This window comes from Abramis brama, assembly GCF_963993115.1.
Source record: "Abramis brama genome assembly, chromosome: 6".
NCBI lineage: Eukaryota > Metazoa > Chordata > Actinopteri > Cypriniformes > Leuciscidae > Abramis > Abramis brama.
In genome coordinates, this window is record NC_139968.1 from 44,488,748 (window position 1) to 44,512,669 (window position 23,922).

A 23,922-nucleotide genomic window follows, 5' to 3' on the forward strand; every position below is an offset into this window, starting at 1 on the left:
TTTATTTATCATTACATTTAAAACATGGAAAGACCAATAGCAATCATAATAGTTAATGGCTTTCAGAGTTAGACAAAATTATGAATTGATCAATTCTTAACACAAGTAGAATCAACAGACAATAAAACATTTCTGAGTGTCCAACTTGTGGAGCTATAAGCATTGTAAAATTAAGAGTCATTATGAAAATACAAATATTATTTTTGTAGTATAAAAATAATGAGCTTAATTATCATGTAAACATTTATTCTGATGAACTTTTAAACTCTGCAGATGTGAAAAACTCTTTCCACACAAAGAACATGAATGTGGTTTCTCCTGTGAATGAACTGTCATGTGTCTCTTCAGGCCTGAAGCCCTCAAAAATGTTTTACCACATTGATCACATTCGTGCAGTTTCTCTCCAGTGTGGATGATCATGTGTTCCTGAAGGTGTCCTTTATGTGAAAAACTCTTCCCACACTGATCACGTGAACGGTTTCTCTCCAGTGTGGACCCTCATGTGAACCTTGAGATTCGGTTTGTGTGTGAAACTCTTTCCACACTGATGGCAAGTCAAGTCAAGTCATCCTCATTTGTATAGCGCTTTTAACAATGTAGATTGTTTCAAAGCAGCTTTACAGAGACAAACGTATAATTTAAGGTAATAGAGATTGTTTTGTCTTTATAGTGGTTCTTTAATAAAGTTATTTTCCAGCTAAAGTTAGATTTTACAATCATTTGTTATTAAATTAGGGGCCGCTAAGATGACACCATTCTCTCTACACAGACTTTAAAGGGGAAATGAAGCAGTCAATCAAGTTTACATGATTTACAAGATGGATTTCCTCTATGATCAACAATTATATAAGAAACATGACAACTGTTAACATATAAAAGAAAAAAGAAAAAACGTTATATATTTCGCAGCCAGGGCGCCACCATTGTGCAGTATTCTAACATGTGACGTCACGGGGTTGGTTGGCTTTAATAAACCTGGCTGAAAGTAGGAATATCCCGACATCAAACTGTCTACACCAAGGAGTTTTGACCGCAAACAACTAACAACGTCTAACGTTATATACAGCAGATGGACTCTGACACGGTGGGCATCGCAGTACAACAGCCACACTGACACCAGGTAGCGTTGCCAACCCGCTCTTCGCCCCAAACCACCACCGGCTGTTCAACATAACAACGTACCAAGGTCAAGGTCAACTTTATTGTCAATTTCTTCACATATACCAGACATACAAAGAAATCGAAATTGCGTTTCTCACTATTCAACCCACGGTAAAATAAAAATAAATACAATACACACAATTTTTAAGAAAAGCAAAATACTTAAAAAAACAATACAGCAGAGAGAAAGACTTCCTATTCTCTAGAAAGATAGTAAAATATTTCTATATACAAGAATTAGCAGCAACCCAGGTTTTAAAATTATATATGAGATGCAAAATGTAGAATGACCTATAATATAAAGTGTAGATAAATAGAGATTATGGGGGCGGGTGTAAAAGAGAGGGAAGAGAGTTCAGCCGCCTAACAGCCTGGTGAATAAAACTGTTCATGAGTCTGGTGGAACGAGCACGGAGGCTCCGATATCTTGCTTTGCGGGTAAGGCGGGGATTGTACATGTCCTGCAGGGAGGGAAGGGAGGCACCAATTATCCTTTCAGCTGTGTTTATTATGCGCTGCAGTGAGTTCCTGTTGTAGTTATTGCAGCTTCCGCCCCACACAGCAATACAACTGGTTATGATACTCTCAATGGTGCCTCGGTAGAATGTGCACATGATGGGCGAGGGGGCTCTCGCTCGTTTAAGCTTGCGGAGAAAGTAGAGGCACTGCTGGGACTTCTTCACCAGTGATACAGTGTTAGTATTCCAAGAGAGGTCTTCACTGATGTGCACCCCCAAGAATTTTGTGCTACTCACTCTCTCTACAGCAGCCCCGTTGATGGTCAGTGGTAGGGGCTGAGTGTGGCCTCTCCGGAAATCAACCACAACTTCCTTGGTCTTGCTGACATTCAGCAGCAGGTTGTTGTCTCTGCACCACGTGGTCAAAATACTAACCTCCTTCCTGTAGTGGGTCTCATCATCTTTGGTGATGAGTCCCACCAGTGTTGTGTCATCCGCAAACTTTACCATGTGATTTGTGCTGTAGGTTGGTGTGCAGTCATGAGTCAGCAAGGTAAAGAGCAGGGGACTGAGTACACAGCCTTGAGGGGCAGCACCTGGACACGGGGGAAACACGGGTCTAAACACGGGTTTAAAACACATGCAAACATAAAAATATATGCATATTTTTAGGAACACATCTACAAAATGCCTGTATTTCAAGTTGATAAAATAATTTAAAATCCACATCAGTTTATTTGTGGATAAACTGTAATCAGCAATATTAAAAAAATTATGCAATGTTTAATAGGCAGCCAGTGCAGTGTTGACAGAACTGGGCTAATATTGTCATACTTCCTGGTTCTGGTAAGAACTCGAGCTGTTGCGTTTTGGACCAGCTGTAGTTTGTTTATTAAGCGTGCAGGGCAACCACCCAGTAGATCATTACAATAATCTAGCCTTGAGGTCATGAACGCATGAACTAATTGTTCCGCATTTGTCATTGAGAGCATATGGCGTAATTTAGATATATTTTTAAGAGATACTAGACACATGACTTTCAAATGAAAGATTGGTATCAAAGAGCACACACACACACACACACACACACCCAGGTTCCTAACCGACGACGAAGACTTAACAGAGCAGCCATCAAGTGTTAGACAGTATTCTGGGTTATTACGTGAGGAAGTTTTTTGTCCAATAATTAGAATCTCTGTTTTTTCAGAATTAAGTAGTAGGAAATTACTAGTTACCAGTTTTTTGTATTAGCTATGCATTCCGTAAATTTTGTGAATTGGTAAGTTTCGTAGGGGTGTGAAGAAATATAGAGCTGAGTATCATCAGCATAACAGTGAAAACTAATGCCATGCTTCCTAATGGTAACTTCAAAGGGTAGCATGAACAGAGTGAACAGCAACGGTCCTAGTACTGAGCCTTGTGGTACGCCATACTGAACTTGTGATTGATAAGACATCTCTTCATTTACTGCTACAAACTGATAACGGTCAGATAAGTATGATTTAAACCATGCTAGTGCAATTCCACTAGGGCTGCAACTAACGATTATTTTGATAATCGATTAATCGGACGATTATTTTTACGATTAATCGATTAATCGGTTTATGTACTTATATTTTAGTTTTGCCCATTTTTCCCCCAAGTAAATTATTAACAAAGGGTCTTTATCATTCAACATACTTTTTAGAGATTTTAACCATTTTGCATTGTCATATCCTCATCAAAAACATACCTGGAGTTGTTTTATTATGTGTTAGTAAGCCTTTGTCGAACTCTTCTGCAATCAAAACACTGACCCATACGTACTCTAGCAAATTTCACAAGGAGATTTCAAATAATGTTTTCACCATGGCAGTCCTTTGGGCTCCTAAAGTAGTTTAACATCCCGAACAAAGCTTATTAATGAATCTTGCAGAACATATTTTCACGAAGAATAAGAATAAAACAGAATACAGTTGCAGCAAATTGCATTTTATTTATTTATTTATTTCCTGTAAACACACAGCTTATACCTGGGAAACAGCTTTATAGCTTATGCTGTGAAATCAATTAGAAAGTTGAAAGTAGCTCAACTTTATGGTAATAAGCTATGACGCGGTTCAGCGGCAAACGCCAGCAACCAATCGGAATATAGACGTCCTTCGCGCTGGCTGATTCCGGAGAAACATACGATGTAAACTTTCGTTCCAACAAAAACATTAGTTCCGAGAAAAAACAATTAATTGCAGAGTTTAACCACCATAGAGTGAAACAAAGTGTATCATTTGCATGTGTTTTTAAGTCCTGTCAGCTTGACAGGGCATATATAAGAACGAGCAGAGAGAGAGCCCCGGCCGCGCGCGCGCGCACTCACCCGAGCGCTGTCTTGCTTCTCTCTCCCTCGCGCATATTAATCAAAATCAATTGATACGATGGTGTCGATAAAAAAAACTCTCCAGTGATGAAATGTTTTCTTTGTTGACAAATCTTGTGCGATATCCTAAACTGCCGAATGCTGCTTCGTTCGATTAGTTTTATCTTCCGCTTTTTTCTTTTTCTTTCTCGTGCTCCACTGCCGTCTGCCTTCGCCATCTCGCTGAATGCTGCACAGACGCTGTGCGGGAAGCATGTGACATAAAACAAGGCCAGCTATTGGCTATTCGCTACTTCTCCTGCTGTACTGGCTGAGTAAAACCTCCGGTGGCTCATTACTGCCACACTTTGGTCACCGCAGATTTAAAATATGCACGAAATGAGCCGCTTACGGCAAATAAAATGAGCCGCTTACGGCAAATAAAAGTTATTTAGCAACTAATCGATGACTAAATTAGTTGACAACTATTTTAATAATCGATTTTAATCGATTAAATCGATTAGTTGTTTCAGCTCTAAATTCCACTAATGCCAACATGATTTTCGAGTATTTAAAAGAATGTTATGGTCGATAGTGTCAAATGCAGCACTTAGATCAAGTAACACTAATAGAGAGATACAAACACGATCGGATGATAAGAGCAAATCATTTGTGACTCTAATGAGAGCCGCCTCGGTACTATGGTACGGTCTAAATCCGGACTGGAAATCCTCGCAGATATCATTTCTTTCAAGAAAGGAACACAGTTGTGAGGATACCGCCTTTTCTAGTATCTTTGACAGAAAAGGTAGATTTGAGATCGGCCTGTAATTGACTAATTCTGTAGGATCAAGTTGCGTTTTTTTAACAAGCGGTTTAATCATAGCCAGCTTAAAAGTTTTTGGTACATATCCTATTGACAAAGATGAATTAATGATATTAAGAAGAGGATCTATGACCTCTGGAAGCATCTCTTTCAGTAGCTTAGTCGGTATAGGGTCTAACATACATGTTGTCGGTTTAGATGATTTAACGAGTTTAGCGAATTCTTCCTCTCCTATAACAACGAATGAATACAATTTTTCTTCAATGAGACTACAATGCACTGCCTGATGCGATACTGTAGTGGACGGTTGCATAGTTATAATTTTCTCCCTGATATTATCAATCTTGTTAGTAAAGTTCTTAAAGTCATTACTGCTGTGCTGCTTGGAAACTTCTGGGGTTGAAGATTTATTTTTCATTAAATTAGCCACAATTTCAAATAAATACCTATGGTTTTGTTTATTTTCTTCTAATAGGTTTGAAAAATAAGCAGATCTAGCAGCTTTTAAGGCCTTTCTGTATGCAATCGAACTTTCTTTCTATGAAATGCGAAATACCTCTAGTTTTGTTTTCTTCCAGTTTCGCTCCATTTTTCTGGCTGCTCTCTTAAGGGCCCGAGTGTGCTCATTGTACCACGGCGTTGGACTATTTTCTTTAATCTTCCTTAAGCGCAAAGGAGCAACTGTGTCTAAAGTGCTGGAAAAGAGAGAATTAAGAATTTCTGTCGCAATATCTAGTTCTTCTAAGCTATCTGGGATGCTGAGATGATGAAACTGATCAGGAAGATTATTGATAAAGCAATCTTTAGTGGCAGAAGTGATAGGTCTAACAGATTTGTAACACGGAGTCGGCATTGCAGCCTTGGCTAAATGCAGCCTTGGCAAGTGAAACATTTGTTGTCTCTTCTTTTCAGTAAAGAAATACTTTCAGTCTGTGAGCGAGTTTTAGCTCCAGTTTTGACCTGATGATGATTCTCCTCCTCTTCACTATCCTCATTCTCCAGCATCACGTCTGAAATTAAAGTAAGAAAGTTACATTTTAATAAATCCTTAAAAAGTGCAATGTAGACAATGGCTACATGAAAATAATCTCAATCCAGTGTAATGTTGACTGCATTACATTAACCCAATTACCCATTTTTTTAATTAAGTAAAAAAAAAAAAAAAAAAAAAAAGTTTATCAGAAACTATAAATTAAGACTTTAAAAAAACTTTAAAAACACCAAAATTAAACAATATTGAGAATGGCGCATTTTTACGTCGCACCCTTGTTGGTGAACACAACAAGATAAGTCCGTTTTAGCGACTGTCCGTTTTAGTTTTAGCGCGCAGTATTCAGGTCAGATGTCACTTTGAAAAGACGCGCTGGCTAAGAGGAGTTTCGTCAAAGCTGACTAAAAGTGATCGAGGATGGATAATTTCAATGAACTTGATGAACCCGTGATATCTTCTTCGAGGCGTAAAAGGAAAATAAAAGCTCAATGTATTGAGTATGTTATCACAACAACAAAGTTTGTCAGGCGTCTATGTCAGCTGAGGAAATTAACATTACAAAGATTAACCGAGTGTTGTATTATTTATCATAGCAATTACTTGGTTTTGTTTGACTCAGAAATATGAAATGTGAATGTATCTGCTCTGCTAAAAAAAAACAAAAAAACTTTTAACTAGGGCTGTCAATCGGTTAAAAAATTTAATCACGATTAATCGCATGATTGTCATGAGTTAACTCGCGATTAATCGCATTTAATCGCACATTTTTTATTTGTTCTAAATGTACCTTGAATACTTTTCAAGTTTGTAATACTCTAATCAACGTGGGCATGGATAAATATGGATGCTTTATGCAAATGTATGTTTATTTTTGAAACCATAGTCAACATAGAGCATGAAGATGAGACATGTTTCAAAGGTCATAGATGTTTTTCAAAGAACTTGTTCATGTCTATTAGACATGTAGAAAGAACAAAGAAATACCAGGTTCCCATTACTTCTCTTTCTTTGCACTGAGCAATTTACTAACACAAACATGTTTAGATTTTTGCATGACAGGGCAGCTCTTCTAAAAAAAGCTAAATGTACATTTATTATTTATTATTACATTTATTACATTAGTTTGTCTCTCTCTGTGCCCATTTTGATGAAGCTAAATTCTCAATAAAACTGTTTTCATTGGTATATTTTACTGTTTCTGTTGTCAAACAACGGAATGAATATGAAATGGTGACTGAAACGCGACCCATTAAGACATAACCAGCTCTCCCTTCCAAGACGTTAATCTGCAAAAAAAATCCTGATAATCGAGCCGTCGTCTGGTGAAATCAAATACACATAAGACAAAGACAATATATGTGCTGTGATTTCGGCTATACTTGCATGTAAAATTAGAGAAGCAACATAATATCTGTGTTTAACTGAATTAAAGCACTGTTCCTCTCTGCAGCGCGAGACGCAGAGAGAGAGAGAGAGAGAGAGAGAGAGAGAGAGAGAGGTGCGCGCACGCGTGCTGAGAGAGCACAGAGCAGTACCGGCGGACGCGTTACCGGTAGATTCTCAGAAACTAAATAAGGTTTGGGCGCTTTTTTGAAGGGAAAAAAAATCGCTAAAGGGGTCTGCAATGTCGCTAAGTTGGCAACACTGTGTATCTCCATTTCTCCAACTAGGGGTTGGGCCACGGGTCAAACAGAAAATATGCGCTACGTTAATCGCGTGTTAAAAAAATTTGTGCCGTTAATATGACTTTGACAGCACTACTTTTAACATATTAAAGCATACTTTCAATTAACTTTAATTTTGTAATTTACCTGTATTTTTTAAGTTATTATTATTATTAATCAAAACAACCCAGCTGCAGTTTGATTGATATTACTTGGAATGCACAATAATAACAAAAAACATGATTTATGAAAATGAACAAGAATGGAGTCCTTGCAAATTACCTCTTCTGTTGTAAATGTCCCAATTGGGAGAGGGTGTGCAATTTTCAAAGAGTTGAATTAAACGTTCATATTATATATTTTGGTTGCATTTGTGAGTTAATAGAAACATATCTACATATCGATTAATCGATTGATATAGCCCTGAATCGAATCGTATCGCAGAATTTTTTGAGGTATCGGCAAATATCGTATCGCTGGCTGAGAGAATCGATATCGTATCATATTGTGATGAACTGTCCGCTTTACACCCCTAGTATGCACAAGGAATCTGACAACAGCCGATATGATCTGATCTCACCATCATCGAGTCCGTCTGTGATTACATGAAGAAACAGAAGAAACTGAGACAGACTAAATCCAGAAGAACTGCGGGAACATCTCCGAGATGTTTAAAGAAACCTTCCTGCAAAGCTACCTGAAAAACTATGCGCACATGTACCTGGACAAAAGCCGTTTTAAACGCAAAGGGTTGTTACACCATATATTGATTTGAATTAGTTAATAGAAGTTAAATCATAAATAAATTATTGATATTGATTCTCGTTTTAGTTCTCCTTTTTATCCAAAGTCTGCTTGCCATGGTCCATAATGTTTGAACGAAGCAACAACAGCGTGCAGATAGACATTGCGAACTACACAGTTGTCCACGTCTGTCACCTTGGTTACTGTCAGAGGGCTCTGGTTACAATGGCAGTACGAGCGGAAACCAGGGAGAACACAGATATGACGCCATTGACGGCGACAAAACGGAAATAAAGAAACGGTACGTGCCTTCGAATGAAATGACAAATTTCTCCTGGTTTGAAAGTTGTTGGAAACAGTCGGGATAATGTACACAACTAAAAATATATATATAACATAGATATAGTGAGTTTTGCTATTTTTAAAGCAAAAAAAATTACATATTGTACCTTTAATGTGTTTAAATATAAAAAGTCCATCTGATTTGCCTAAGAACATTGGTTATATTTGTTTAATAATAAAACAGAGGGAAGGGAAGACATTTAAGCAATTTAGGAACTAGATTGTTCTTAATAACCCTAACACAGTAAAGTGTAAGTATTTTTTTACTCAGCTCCTTTACTAAACACCAGTAGTACATAACTGAAGACTGTATACTGTTGTTGGATGGATGGATCAAATTAAAATATCATGCTTTTTATCTGACCGAGTTGACACAGATCAAGTTAAGAAGTGAATAAATGCACATTTTTAGAAATATATTTTAATATATTTTCATAAAAACATGGCTCATTAGTTGAGACCCTTGTCTACAAATATATCAGTTTATAATTAATATATTATTAAATATTAAAAACTAACTTCTAAAATATGTTTCGTCCCTTACCTCAAGAAACAGTGATTACTATTATTTCTCAAATGATACAGAATAAAAGCAGTTATATAAAGTCATACACTATGGCACCCATCTTTATCAAACATTTAGATATATTTCCTAATAACCCCATTCATGGCAACAAGGCAGTTCGCTAACATCTTACCGTTTTTTATGTGAAACTGATTTCTTCTTTCTTTGGTGTAGAATAGCGCCGAACATGATGGGAACCGTTCAGAAATGACCGCGTAATTCTTTAAACTGCGAAAGCGCGCTAACTGTTCACCTCAGAAGACTCGACATCACTGACTGACTGAAGGAGCGCGCGCTGGTGATGTCGTCATCACCGCGAGTCGAAATCAACGTTAGATTATCAAAAACTCGCCAAATACTGTATAAAACAGCAAGACATCAATAAAACATTATCAAACAAAAATAAAAAACGGTTAAAGGCGTAGATAGACAGCAGATCTCAGTCATGAAATATATTAGACATTTAAAAGCTTTATAGAGAAATTTGAAGCCCAAAGCAATCACGATATTTTAAAGGCTTAAATGTAACTAAAATTATGATTTTTTTATTCTTGATGCAAGAAGAACAAGAAGACAGAAAAATTAACAGTGAAAGTTAGCTTGTAAAATACAAAGTGTAAACAAATGTGACATCTATCTACGAAAAAAAAAAACAAGAATAGCATGAAAATGTAAAAAAAAAAACTTATTTTTTCCTTCATAAAAGTATTAACAAACTACGATAAAAATGCATCATAAAAAATGGACATAACATTTAACTCATAATAAAGTATAATGATATTTATTTATACCATGAAGCAAAATTATATACAAGAATGAAACGTCTAGATGATGTTCTTTGATCTGAATCTCAGTAGAAACTGCTGGTCTTGAAGATGAACTTTACAGATTTTGAAGAGATGTTATTGCTCGATGGTGTTATTGTGTCACGTTCGGTGAGGATGCGGCATTAGACTGGTGTTGGATCTGAAGATGATCTACTTTCTGTGATTGTATTTATTGTGACTGAGTAGAGAAGATATCTGAGTGAAGCTCTTCCCACATGCAGTGCAGTGATACGGTTTCTCTCCAGTGTGGATCCTCTCGTGTGTTTTCACATGTTCTGACCGACGGAATCTCTTGTCGCAGTGTGAACACTTGTAAGGTTTCTCTCCAGTGTGAGTCCTCCAGTGTTGTTTCAAACGTATAGCGGTAATAAAACTCTTCCCACACTCAAAGCACTTATGATCTTTTTCACCAGTATGTGTTTTCAGATGAAGTCTTAAATTCTGCAGACGTGAAAATCTTTTTTCACACAAAGAACAGGAATGTGGTCTCTCCTGTGAATGAACTAACATGTGGCTCTTCAGGCCTGTAGACCTCGAAAATCTTCTGCCACATTGATCACATTCGTACGGTTTCTCTCCAGTGTGGATGTTCATGTGTTCCTGAAGGTTTGATGATTGAGTAAAACTCTTCCCACACTGATCACATGTGTACGGTTTCTCTCCAGTGTGGACCCTTGTGTGAATCTCAAGACATTGTTTGTATTTAAAACTCTTTCCACACAAAGAACATAAATGTGGTTTCTCCTGTGAATGAACTCTCAAGTGGCTCTTTAGGGATGAAGCACACAAAAAGGTTTTGCCACATTGATCACATTCGTACAGTTTCTCACCAGTGTGGATGTTCATGTGTTCCTGAAGGGCTTCTTGTCGTGTGAAACTACTCAGACACTGATGGCAGATGAAATATTTCTTGTCTCTTATTTTCAAAGAAATACTTTCAGTCTGTGAGGGAGTTTCTTCTTCAGTTTTGACATGATGTTTCTCCTCTCCAATCTCCTCATTTTCCTCCATCAGGCCTGAAATGAAAATAAATTTGTAATTTTAATGCATTTTTATTCATTATAAAAAAAACAAAAAACATAAATGAGGTATATTAAAGGCTTATGGGAATATTATATCATTTATTTGTGAACTGATGTGAGCAATAAGAAAATAATAATTCTGTTAAAAAATGAGGGAAGCGACAGCGCGTTTCATTCATATGTTGACATTATTTGGGATATCATTTGGGAATTACTTGTCTTTCGAATATCTGAGTATTGTGTTAAAAGGTGCTCCACGCATTTTACTTATCATTATTTACAGACCTCCATAATACTCTTCAGCCTTTGCTGAGGACTTTACAGAACTATTATCAACAATTACATCAAAGTTTGACTGCTTTGCCATTGCTGGAGATTTTAACATCCACATAGAAAACAACATGGCAAAAGAAATCAATACTGTTTTAAAAACTTTTGATCTGACTCAGCATGTACATGGACCCACACACAATCGTGGGCACACTCTAGATTTACTTATCAGTAAGGGTCTAAACATTTCATCGATTGTTATTAAGGATGTAGCACTGTCTGATCATTTCTGTATTTTCTTTGATATATTGATCTCTCCTGCCACTGAAGCTAGATCTGTGTCTGTCAAGAAGAGATGCTTAAATGAGAACACTAGTGTACTATTTATGAAGGCTATATCCTTAACACCAAGTATATCTGCAGACTCTGTTGATTTTCTCCTTGATTCTTTTAACTCAAAAGTTAAAAGTGTAATTGATGATATTGCTCCTGTGAAAGCCAGGAAGAAGAATGGCAGACAAAAAGCACCTTGGAGAAACTCAACAGCAGTGCAAAATATGAAAAGACAATGCAGAAAAGCAGAGCGCATGTGGCGGAAGACAAAACTTGTAGTCCATTATAACATCTACAAAGACAGCCTTCATGCTTTCAATATGGAACTAGGCAAAGCTAGACAGACTTTCTTCTCAAATATTATAAACAGCAATTTAAACAACACACGCACTCTTTTTGCTACTGTAGAGAGACTGACAACCCCCCCAAGCCAGATTCCCAGTGAAATGCTCTCAGACAACAAGTGCAGTGAGTTTGCTTCTTTCTTCTCTGAGAAAATCAATAATATCAGAAAGGTGATCAGCACATCCTTGAGTTGCCCTGGGGTCAGACAGGTCAAACCGCCTGAGAAAGTAGTTACTATGTCTGATTTCAAAGAAATTGATGGCAAAATTTTGGAAGAAACCGTACAGCACCTTAAAACATCAACCTGCGCTCTTGACACACTTCCCACATCATTTTTCAAAAGTGTGTTAAACAGTTTAGAAGCAGATCTTCTAGAAGTGGTAAATGCCTCACTTCTCTCTGGGAGTTTTCCAAACTCCCTGAAAACTGCAGTTGTCAAGCCCCTCCTGAAAAAGAGCAATCTGGATAAGACCATATTAAGCAACTATAGACCGATCTCAAATCTTCCTTTCATAGGCAAGATCATTGAAAAAGTTGTCTTCAATCAGCTGAACAAATTCTTAAGCTCGAATGGATACTTTGACAATTTTCAATCTGGTTTCCGACCGCACCACAGCACAGAGACAGCGCTCATAAAGATAATAAACGATATTCGCTTAAATACTGATTCAGGCAAAATATCAGTGCTGGTACTACTCGACCTCAGTGCTGCATTTGACACTGTCGATCATAACATACTTCTTGACAGGCTGGAAAACTGGGTGGGGCTTTCTGGGATAGTCCTAAAATGGTTCAGGTCATACTTAGATGGGAGAGGTTATTATGTGAGTATAGGAGACCATAAGTCTGAGTGGACATCCATGACATGCGGAGTCCCTCAAGGCTCAATTCTTGCGCCACTCCTGTTCAACCTGTATATGCTCCCAATGAGCCAAATAATGAGAAAGAACCAAATTGCTTACCACAGCTATGCAGACGACACACAGATTTACTTAGCCCTATCGCCTAACGATTACAGCCCCATTGACTCCCTGTGCCAATGCATTGACGATGTCAACAGTTGGATGTGTCTAAACTTTCTTCAATTAAACAAAGACAAAACTGAAGTCATTGCGTTTGGAAACAAAGATGAAGTTCTCAAGGTGAACGCATACCTTCACTCTAGGGGTCAAACAACTAAACATCAAGTCAGGAATCTCGGTGTGTCACTAGAGTCAGACCTTAGTTTCAGTAGTCATGTCAAAGCAATAACTAAATCAGCATACTATCATCTGAAAAATATTGCAAGAATTAGATGCTTTGTTTCCAGACAAGACTTAGAGAAACTTGTGCATGCTTTCATCACCAGCAGGGTGGATTATTGTAATGGACTCCTCACTGGCCTTCCCAAAAAGACCATAAGACAGTTGCAGCTCATACAGAACGCTGCCGCCAGGATTCTGAGCAGAACCAGAAAATATGAACATATCACGCCAGTCCTCAGGTCTTTACACTGGCTCCCAGTTAAATTTAGGATTGATTTTAAAGTATTATTACTGGTATATAAATCATTCAATGGCCTAGGACCTCAATACATTGCAGATATGCTCACTGAATATAAACCCAGCAGATCACTCAGATCACTAGGATCATATCAGCTAGAAATACCAAGGGTTCACTCTAAGCATGGCGAGTCCGCTTTTAGCTATTATGCCAGCCGCAGCTAGAACCAGCTTCCAGAGGAGATCAGACGTGCTCCTACAATAGTCACATTCAAATCCAGACTCAAAACACTTCTGTTTAGCTATGCATTTAATGAATGAGCACTGTGCCAATGCTCGTCCGACTATCTGTACTGTACTGTATTTTATTTTTTATTTTTCTAAACTGTTTTAATTATTCTTATTTCTTTTTATTATTTTAATTTCTTCTATGTAAAGCACTTTGAATTGCCATTGTGTATGAAATGTGCTATATAAATAAACTTGCCTTGCCTTGCCTTATTGTTTGTATTTGCACTGTAAACGTTGGGCATTATAGTTAGTGGTGTGCAGATCGAGGCTTCGAAACAATCCGACACCCGTCTAAACGGTGACACCTAGTGGTCACTTGCAGGTGTTGATCTGAAACAACCTTGACAACCAGCCAAATATTTTTTTGTTTTTTGTTTTTGTTTGTATTTTTCTAATATGTGAAGCTTGTAACCTGTAGGCTCCTCACTGTGCATAATGTTTTTTGGTCATGAAAAATGAATATTAATAAAATACATTTTGTTAAAAAATATTAATTTCTCTGCTGTGGAAGGACTTAGCCTACTTCTTTTTTTACAGATAATTTCTCCAGCCTTTGAAAAAATCCTTTCACAAGGGACACTTGTTGCTGGCATGCAAAGATATTTTTTACATACAAATAATTATATTTCAATCAATGCATACCTTGCTTAGATGGCCCAGCAGTGTCAGTAGCAGGCCTAGGTACAGGGGAAATGCTACCATCCTCTGCACCCTGCAAAATGGCAGGATGAGTGCTCCTCAAATGGCGCATCATGGATGATGTATTGTTGCAGTAGGCTAGCTGCCGATCACAATACATACATCTCACTTCATTTGGGGTTTCCAAATGGAAATGCTCCCACACCACAGATGTACAGCATTTCTTCCGTAGAGCCTCCATTTTTATTTATCTATCTATGTATCTATCTATTAATCTATCTGTCTATATATTTCTATCTTTGCATCTATTAATGTGTCACTATATGTATACTCTGTCTGTCTCTAGCCTATCAGTCAATGTGTAAATTTAAATGTAAGCCTAAATGTAACTAAACAAATCGCACTATAAATGTCACTATATCACCAAAAATCTGCTATCTCAAAATCAAACCCACGAGGTCAAGATGCGTTGACTTCTTCACTTTTATACAGATGTGAGATTGTGTGTTCTGTTCCCGACCCTGTCAATCAAACGCTGATTCGGCGGACCATGCTTCATTTAGCCGTAGTCACGAGTGTTTTGAATCACGCTTCGGATCAGTGTTTCGAAACATCTGTGCTTCGGGATCTCGAAAAGCTTCGGAACTTCAGTTTCGCGTCAGCCATCCTTAATTATAGTTATTCTGTAGTAATTCTGGGTCTCTGTTGTAAAAAGAAAACGTTTGAGTTCAGACAGCCAGAATATCTACCTTTAAATATTATAATCATCTCTATTTAAAAGATTATACATATCACATCTGACACCAGTGGTGTAGTCTACGTGATACGCAGGTATACGCCGTATACCCACTAGAAAAGGCCAAGGATTTCCGTATACCCACTTAAAAAATCGTGAGGATACGTAACAACTTCGTTTTGTGTCAGAACTTTCACTTTCATTCATAAATTCACCCCGTCTGTGTTTGCGAAGCGACACCGAATCGCGGAATCCAGTCACAAATGGAGCTTTCTAAGCGAACGTCACCGAATTTGGCTATTTTTGAATGAATAAATCAAAAGTAGGGCTGTACAATGAATCAAATCTCGATATGGACTAGTGTCTGTGAATATTAAAGTTAAAAGAGACTGCAATTGTTCTCCGCGTCTCTGGGATGAATGAGCGCTCAGTGTGTGCTCCACTACACACACACACACACACTGAAGCACGCGTGATCACGCTCGTGGTGTTTTCAACGTTTCACTGTATTGAGACATGAGCTACTACATGTGCACTTCATCGCAGAGCTGCTATGAGAGTCACTTCACGAGAATTTCACCATTTCATTTGATAAAAGTCATTCATTCGTTTCATATACAAACACATAGAAACTGTTATGTCTTTACGACAACCTGTCAAAATAAAAGTTCGGTATAACTTGAAGAAATTATAACAGAAATATATTACTATTGCACAGTAGAGTATACTTCAAGTAGGCCTAATAATAATAATAATAATAATAGTTTATTTAAACACACAGAAACTCAAATGTCTACAACACACCAAAATAAAAGTTTGGTCTAACTCAAAGAAACTAGAAAGAAATTGCACAGTAAAATGAATAATAATAATAATAATAATAAAATCTATTAAAACGTTATTTTAAGGGAATATCACAGAAGTTTTCATACATGTTTTAATTTAAAGAGTAAACTTGCCAAAACAATAACACCATTTTTTTTCTCAAAAACACCATTTCTAAAAGTAAATTTGTATTTGTGCCTATAATGTTTATTTATTTATTTATTTTTTTAATTGTCAGCTGATAAAACCTGTGCTTCAGGGGCCATATTCATATAACATCTAAGGCTAAATGTAGCTCTTAACTGGCTGAGTTAGATGGTTATTAACACTAAACAGTAGAAAATCAGTCCAGTAAATGTCATTGGCTGTTAAAGTCTTATGTTGCTTATAATAAATTGACATGTTGATAACACCTAATATTTCATAATGCTCTCAATTACATGTCGATGCATACTGTATGCATTAGTGAGTGTGGTGGGGTGACGGTCTGGGATGGGTGAGTATGAGGCGGGGAGGCGGTATATTACAGTATACTCACTACAAAAAACTAGACTACACCACTGTCTGACACAAACATACAAACTACAACAATATAACACCCATTTTTAGAGTTTGGTCTTTCAAATTCCTGTCATTAACATTACATAACTGATTATGTCCATCATTAAAATTATTGCCGCATTAAAGACCAAGATAATGTTTCTATCCCCATGAAATTTCCTCACAGATCAAAACTTACAAAAGTTTGAGATTATACATTAAATAACACTACATTATCACTCTCAAAATGAAACATATGACAAGATCGTCGTTCATGTTTGAATGATTTCAACATTTTCCTCAGATGTTCGTTTCGTGCTGAACTAAATCAGTCTACAGACGCCAGAAAAGACGCACATTTAGCGCTTTATCCGATGAAAACAGTTCAGAAATAACCCTGTAAATGTTGCTGAAACAAACTGTGTAAAGTATTTTAAGGGTGTGTAAATACGCGAAATATCTGAACTGCAGAACTCACCTCAGAAGACACAACAAACGCGCCGAACGTGGAAGGACACTAGTGATGACGTCAGCGCGGTGATGCCAAATAAACGCGCCAAATATTCTTACAACTATTTATACAAAATAACATTCATAACATACACTAAAATAACGCTTAAAGTTCATGTAAACAGTAATTCAATGTCAGTCATGTGTAGGTTGAAAACTAATTTATTAGACAGTTCAAAGAATTATTTAAAGGTTTTAATTATCATAACATTTAAAACATGGAAAGACCAATAGCAATCATAATAGTTAATGGCTTTCAGAGTTACCTAAAATTATGAATTGATCATTTCTTAACACAAGTAGAATCAACAGACAATAAAAAGTTTCTAAGGGTCCAACTTTTGGAGCTATACGCATTGTAAAATTTAAAGTCATTTTGAAACTGTTGTCCTGAAAATGATTTTTGGTCTTACTTGAACACTGATAATATAGTATTATTTCTCACTATGTGACACAGATAAAACATACAAAATACAACAAAACAAATAAAATAAAGTCAGAATTGCGTGAAATAAAGTTGCAATTGCGCGTTATAAAGTCAGAATTCTGACTTTTTTCTCGCAATTGCGACTTTATATCACACAATTCTGACTTTATAACACATAATTGCGAGTTTATATCTCGCAATTCTGACATATTTTCTCAGAATTGTGAGATATAAACTCACAATTGTGAGATATAAAGTCCAGACTTTTTCTTTTTTTTTTTTTTACCTCAGAATAGTTTATATCTCACAATTCTGACATTATAACACGCAATTGCGACTTTATATCATGCAATTATGACTTTATATCTCCCAACTGTGACTTTATTTCTCTCAGAATTGCGACTTTATATCTCGCAATTGCGACTATATTTCTCAGAATTGCGACTTTATTTCTCACAATTCTGACTTCATATCTCGCAATTCTGAGAAAAAAAAGTCACAATTCTGACTTGATGGATCGCAATTGTGAGAAAAAAAGTCAGAATTGTGAGATAAAAAGTCGCAATTATTATTATTTATTTATTATTCAGTGGCGGAAACAAGCTTCCATAGAAAACAGTGATGTTAGTTTGTAGTTTTGTTACTAGGGCGCCGCCATTTTGAGCTTCAACGGTCCGTGATGTCACTGGCATGATAGGCTACCTTGACAGCTCCAGCAAAATGGCATATCAAGAGCATAACAGATCGAGAGGGGGGTCTTAATGCATTGTGATCTGTCCAACAAGCGAATATAACACATAAACAAGTTCCACTCACCCCTTAGTTGTTATCGTGATGTTCACCTTCACCACAGATCACCTTGCTAAATTAATCCGATGCCAGGATGCTATCCAATATAAGAATCAGTATAGGTTTCATTCATACAGTGAAAAATATGCAGTTTTATTATTTCATTTGAGGATTCAATTTCTAAAATGCTGTTTTTAGTGTTAACTTGTACAGTTAATCTGTATTACCATACTGTCAAAATCAGTCAGTTCAGTCAGAGTAGCCTGACATAACGTTAGTAGCCTACAGTGGTGCCATGCCAGTGACGTCATCGAACACGGCTGCGCTCTGATAACAACAAATGTAAATTTCAGTATTGGGAAAAACTTCATACATGTTTTGTTTTTAATATTATTTTTGAATTAATTTGTTTACAATTTTTATAACCACGTTATCGAATTATATTTTGTTCGTTTCAGTTCCCCTTTAAACTGCGTAACACGAAAGCGCGCAAACTGTTCCCCTCAGAAGACTCGACACTGACTGACTGAAGGAGCGCGCGCTGGTGATGTCGTCATCACCGCGAGTCGAAATCAACGTTAGATTATCAAAAACTCGCCAAATACTGTATTAAAACAGCAAGACATCAATATAACATTATCAAACAAAAATAAAAAACAGTTACAGGCGTAGACAGACAACAGTCCGTTCAATCTCAGTCATGAAATATATTAGACATTTAAAAGCTTTATCGAGAAATTTGAAGCCCAAAGCAATCACCATATTTTAATGGCTTAAATGTAACTAAAATTATGAAATGATTTATTCTTGATGCAAGAAGAATAAGTCGACAGAAAAAATGAACACTGAAAGTTAGTTTGTAAAATACAAAGTGTAAACAAATGTGAGAGATCTCTCTACGAAAAAAAACAAGTAAAATAACAAGAACAGTTTGAATCTGTAAAAAAAAAAAAAACGCATATTTTCCTTCATAAAAGTATAAACAAACTACGATAAAAATGCATCATAAAAAATGGACAAACTCATAATAAAGTATAATGATATTTATTTAGTCATGACCGAAAGGACAAGATCCCGGATACAAGCGGCCGAAATGAGCTTTCTCCGCAGGGTGGCTGGGCGATCCCTTAGAGATAGGGTGAGAAGCTCAGTCACTTGGGAGGAGCTCAGAGTAGAGCCGCTGCTCCTCCACATCGAGAGGGGTCAGTTGAGGTGGCTCGGGCATCTTTTCCGGATGCCTCCTGGACGCCTTCCCGGGAAGGCGTTCCGGGCATGTCTCACCGGGAGGAGACCCCGGGGAAGACCTAGGACACGCTGGAGAGACTATGTCTCCCGGCTGGCCTGGGAATGCCTCGGTGTCCCCCCGGAAGAGCTGGAGGAAGTGTCTAGGGAGAGGGAAGTCTGGGGATCTCTGCTTAGACTGCTGCCCCCGCGACCCGGCCCCGGATAAGCGGTAGAAGAAGATGGATGGATGGATATTTATTTATACCATGAAGCAAAATTATATACAAGAATGAAACGTCTAGATGATGTTCTTTGATCTGAATCTCACAGTAGAAACTGCTGGTCTTGAAGATTAACTTTATTCACTGTGACAAATTTAGATGATGTTTTTGTCCTGTCGCTCGTTGTGGCTGGTTAGGACAGATTTTGAAGAGATGTTATTGCTCGATGGTGTTATTGTGTCACGTTCGGTGAGGATGCGGCATTAGACCTGAAAGTGCTGGATCTGAAGATGATCTACTTTCTGTGATTGTATTTATTGTGACTGAGTAGAGAAGATATCTGAGTGAAGCTCTTCCCACATGCAGTGCAGTGATACGGTTTCTCTCCAGTGTGGATCCTCTCGTGTGTTTTCACATGATCTGACCGACGGAATCTCTTGTCGCAGTGTGAACACTTGTAAGGTTTCTCTCCAGTGTGAGTCCTCCAGTGCAGTTTCAAATGTATAGCGGTAATAAAACTCTTCCCACACTCAAAGCACTTATGAGCTTTTTCACCAGTGTGTGTTTTATGATGTGCTTTTAAATCCGGCAGACGTGAAAATCTTTTTTCACACAAAGAACATGAATGTGGTCTCTCCTGTGAATGAACGAACATGTGGCTCTTCAGGCCTGTAGACCTCGAAAATCTTCTGCCACATTGATCACATTCGTGCAGCTTTTCTCCAGTGTGGATGTTCATGTGTTCATGAAGGTTTGATGATTGAGTAAAACTCTTCCCACACTGATCACATGTGAACGGTTTCTCTCCAGTGTGGACCCTTGTGTGAATCTCAAGACTTTTCTTGTATTTAAAACTCTTTCCACACACAGAACATAAATGTGGTTTCTCATGTGAATGAACTCTCAGGTGGCTCTTTAGGGATGAAGCACACAAAAAGGTTTTGCCACATTGATCACATTCGTACAGTTTCTCACCAGTGTGGATGTTCATGTGTTCCTGAAGGGTTTCTTGTCGTGTGAAACTACTCAGACACTGATGGCAGATGAAATATTTCTTGTCTCTTATTTTTAAAGAAATGCTTTCAATCTGTGAGGGAGTTTCTTCTTCAGTTTTGACATGATGTTTCTCCTCTCCAAACTCCTCATTTTCCTCCATCAGGCCTGAAATGAAAATAAAAATCATAATTTTAGTGCATTTTTATTAATTGATACCACAAATGAGGTATGGGAATATTCTATCATTTATTTGTGAACTGATGTGAGCATTGGTAAATAATAATTCCGTTAAAAAACATGGGAAGCGGCAGCGCGTTTCATTCATATGTTGACATTATTGTTTGTATTTGCACTGTAAACGTTGGGGCATTATAGTTATTCTGTGGTAATTTTGGGTCTCTGTGGTAAAAAGAAAATATTTGAATTCAGATAGCCAGAATATACCCTTAAATATTATAAATCATCTCTATTTAAAAGATTAGAGTATCACATATCACATCTGACACAAACATACAAACTTCAACAATATAACACCCATTTTTAGAGTTTGGTCTTTCAGATTCCTGTCATTGACATTATATAACTGATTATGTCCATCATTAAAATGATTGCCACATTAAAGACCATGCAAGATAGCAATTCATTTTTCTATCCCCATGACATTTCCTCACAGATCAAAACTTTGAGATTATACATTCAATATCACTCTCAAAATGAAACATGACAAAATCGTAGATGTTTGAAAGATTTCAACATTTTCCTCAGATGTTCGTTTCGTGCGGAACTAAATCAGTCTACAGACGCCAGAAAAGACGCACATTTAGCGCTTTATCCGATGAAAACAGTTCAGAAATAACCCTGTAAATGTTGCTGAAACAAACTGTGTAAAGTGTATTTTATGGGTGTGTAAATGCGCGAAATATCTTAACTGCAGAACTCACCTCAGAAGACACAACAAACGCGCCGAACGAGGAAGGACACTAGTGATGACGTCAGCGCGGTGATGCCAGATGAACGCGCCAAATATTGCTAACTCTTTGGCTGCGTTCGAAACAGCATACTCACTGAGTAGGTACTTAATTTCAATAAGTACTTTCTTAACGAGCGCTAAAAGAGTATGTACTTTATAGATCTCGTTAAGTATGAATGCGAGCCACATCATCCGCCATGTTGACGTTTTCATGTGTGCTACAACATTATCACAAGCGCAACAACTTATCCTTAACAATTTATTTTTATTACGAAAACCCCAAATCGTCATCTCTTGAATATGTTAATTTCTTTATTTTATCCACAATTGTTCACCCACAAGCGGCATTATGATTGTTCATTGTTAAATACAACCATGGTATATTTCGTAATGTTTGTAATGTCTGCACAAAGAAGACGGGCAGCTGCTCGAAGATCTCACCTTTGGAAAAAACTTGATTTATACTCGAAAAATGTGTATTACCCCAGAACAAATTGTATTGATAACCCACCCCAAAACTTACACACAATAAGGATAAATGCTGGCCAGTACTTATATAATTATAATTATGTAATTATATTACCTTTGTTTTACTGAAAATTATATAATTTAATAAAACAGGCAAAATGTAATTTGTTTTGTCATATGACATAGCTATGCATGAATACACTGTAGATAAATGCAGTGAAAACATTAAAATTTTCAGTCAAGCAATGAATTAAAGCATTAATTAAATAATTATATTTGTATTTACTGACAACAATAAGAAACATTAATAAATTAGTAAAGATTCAGATTTATTCTGATGAAGCAGCTGACCGCCAGAGATGAGCCGTGCCTTCGTGCCGGAGGCTGTTGCGTGCTGTGCTTCACAATCTGAGGCAATAAGGGCCAGTGGAGTGATGGAGGATCTCATAAGGGCAGGTGGAGTGATGGAGGGTCTCGTAAGTGCTGGTGAAGTGATGGAGGGTCTCGTAAGTGCTGGTGAAGTGATGGAGGGTCTCGTAAGTGCTGGTGGAGTGATGGAGGATCTCGTAAGGGCAGGTGGAGTGATGGAGGGTCTCGTAAGTGCTGGTGGAGTGATGGAGGGGTGGAGTGATGGAGGGGTGGAGTGATGGAGGGACTCGTAAGGGCTGGTGGAGTGATGGAGGGACTCGTAAGGGCTGGTGGAGTGATGGAGGATCTCATAAGGGCAGGTGGAGTGATGGAGGATCTCGTAAGGGCAGGTGGAGTGATGGAGGGTCTCGTAAGTGCTGGTGAAGTGATGGAGGGTCTCGTAAGTGCTGGTGGAGTGATGGAGGGTCTCGTAAGGGCAGGTGGAGTGATGGAGAGTCTCGTAAGTGCTGGTGGAGTGATGGAGGGTCTCGTAAGGGCACGTGGAGTGATGGAGGGTCTCGTAAGTGCTGGTGGAGTGATGGAGGGTCTCGTAAGGGCACGTGGAGTGATGGAGGGTCTCGTAAGGGCAGGTGGAGTGATGGAGGGTCTCGTAAGTGCTGGTGGAGTGATGGAGGGTCTCGTAAGTGCTGGTGGAGTGATGGAGGGTCTCGTAAGGGCAGGTGGAGTGATGGAGGGACTCGTAAGGGCAGGTGGAGTGATGGAGGGTCTCGTAAGGGCAGATGGAGTGATGGAGGGTCTCGTAAGTGCTGGTGGAGTGATGGAGGGTCTCGTAAGTGCTGGTGGAGTGATGGAGGGTCTCGTAAGGGCAGGTGGAGTGATGGAGGGACTCGTAAGGGCAGGTGGAGTGATGGAGGGACTCGTAAGGGCTGGTGGAGAGATGGAGGGTCTCGTAAGGGCAGGTGGAGAGATGGAGGGTCTCGTAAGGGCAGGTGGAGTGATGGAGGGACTCTTAAGGGCAGGTGGAGTGATGGAGGGTCTCGTAAGGGCAGGTGGAGTGATGGAGGGTCTCATCCATGGCACCGTTTCCAGGATTCAGCTCTGGGCTCCTCATCCTAGGTGCTCACACCAGTCTGCAGAGATTTCAGATCTCAGATTTTTTTTCTGCTCCACCACAAAAAGATCTGCAGCAAATGCACAGAAAGTATCAGAAAAGTGTTGTAATAGCTTTGAGAGAGTTTGAAATTACAATAATTAAAATAAACTACCACTTAGTATTTAAATAGATTTTGTTATTCATTTCTGTAGTATATTCACTCAAAGCCTTTGATGGAAGCATTCAGCTTCATGAGCCACTCCCCACTGGATAAACACACATCTGTTCATCTGTCCCTGAAACATCCAGACAAGATTCAAGTTACCTCTGTGATTTATGAACTCAATACTACATTTACATGTAGTACATGTAGTTGTTGCTGATGTGTTAACTCACTCACTTTTTATCCAACATAAATGTTCCTCAATTTATCAACATTACAAATAAAATATATAACTTATGT

At 38.0% G+C, this 23,922-nt stretch overlaps 1 protein-coding gene and 1 long non-coding RNA gene across 5 annotated transcripts; both read right to left on the reverse strand.

Annotated features, from left to right (window-relative positions):
• Positions 1-260: 260 nt before the first annotated feature.
• LOC311085300 (uncharacterized protein) lies at positions 261-16,932 on the reverse strand. 4 transcript variants are annotated; one of them, XR_014606780.1, is made up of 5 exons: positions 16,871-16,932; positions 14,747-14,993; positions 9,217-10,926; positions 5,334-5,787; positions 261-2,215 (listed from the first exon to the last, which is right to left on the reverse strand). XR_014606780.1 is itself a non-coding variant. In XM_084117746.1 (3 exons), the coding sequence occupies exons 2-3, from the start codon at positions 14,530-14,532 to the stop codon at positions 10,061-10,063; spliced, it is 1,104 nt and encodes a 367-aa protein (XP_083973872.1). In that variant the 5' UTR covers positions 14,533-14,993; positions 16,871-16,932; the 3' UTR covers positions 9,849-10,060. The 4 variants fall into 4 exon arrangements, 2 of the variants coding, with proteins under 2 accessions (XP_083973872.1, XP_083973873.1); XR_014606781.1 differs by lacking the exon at positions 14,747-14,993 and having other exon boundaries at positions 262-2,215; positions 16,871-16,928; XM_084117746.1 differs by lacking the exons at positions 261-2,215; positions 5,334-5,787 and having other exon boundaries at positions 9,849-10,926; positions 14,295-14,993.
• Positions 16,933-19,146: 2,214 nt separating this feature from the next.
• On the reverse strand, positions 19,147-21,544 carry LOC311085312. The gene is made up of 2 exons (XR_014606790.1): positions 21,501-21,544; positions 19,147-20,724 (listed from the first exon to the last, which is right to left on the reverse strand). It is a non-coding gene; the product is annotated as an uncharacterized lncRNA (long non-coding RNA).
• Positions 21,545-23,922: the final 2,378 nt, after the last annotated feature.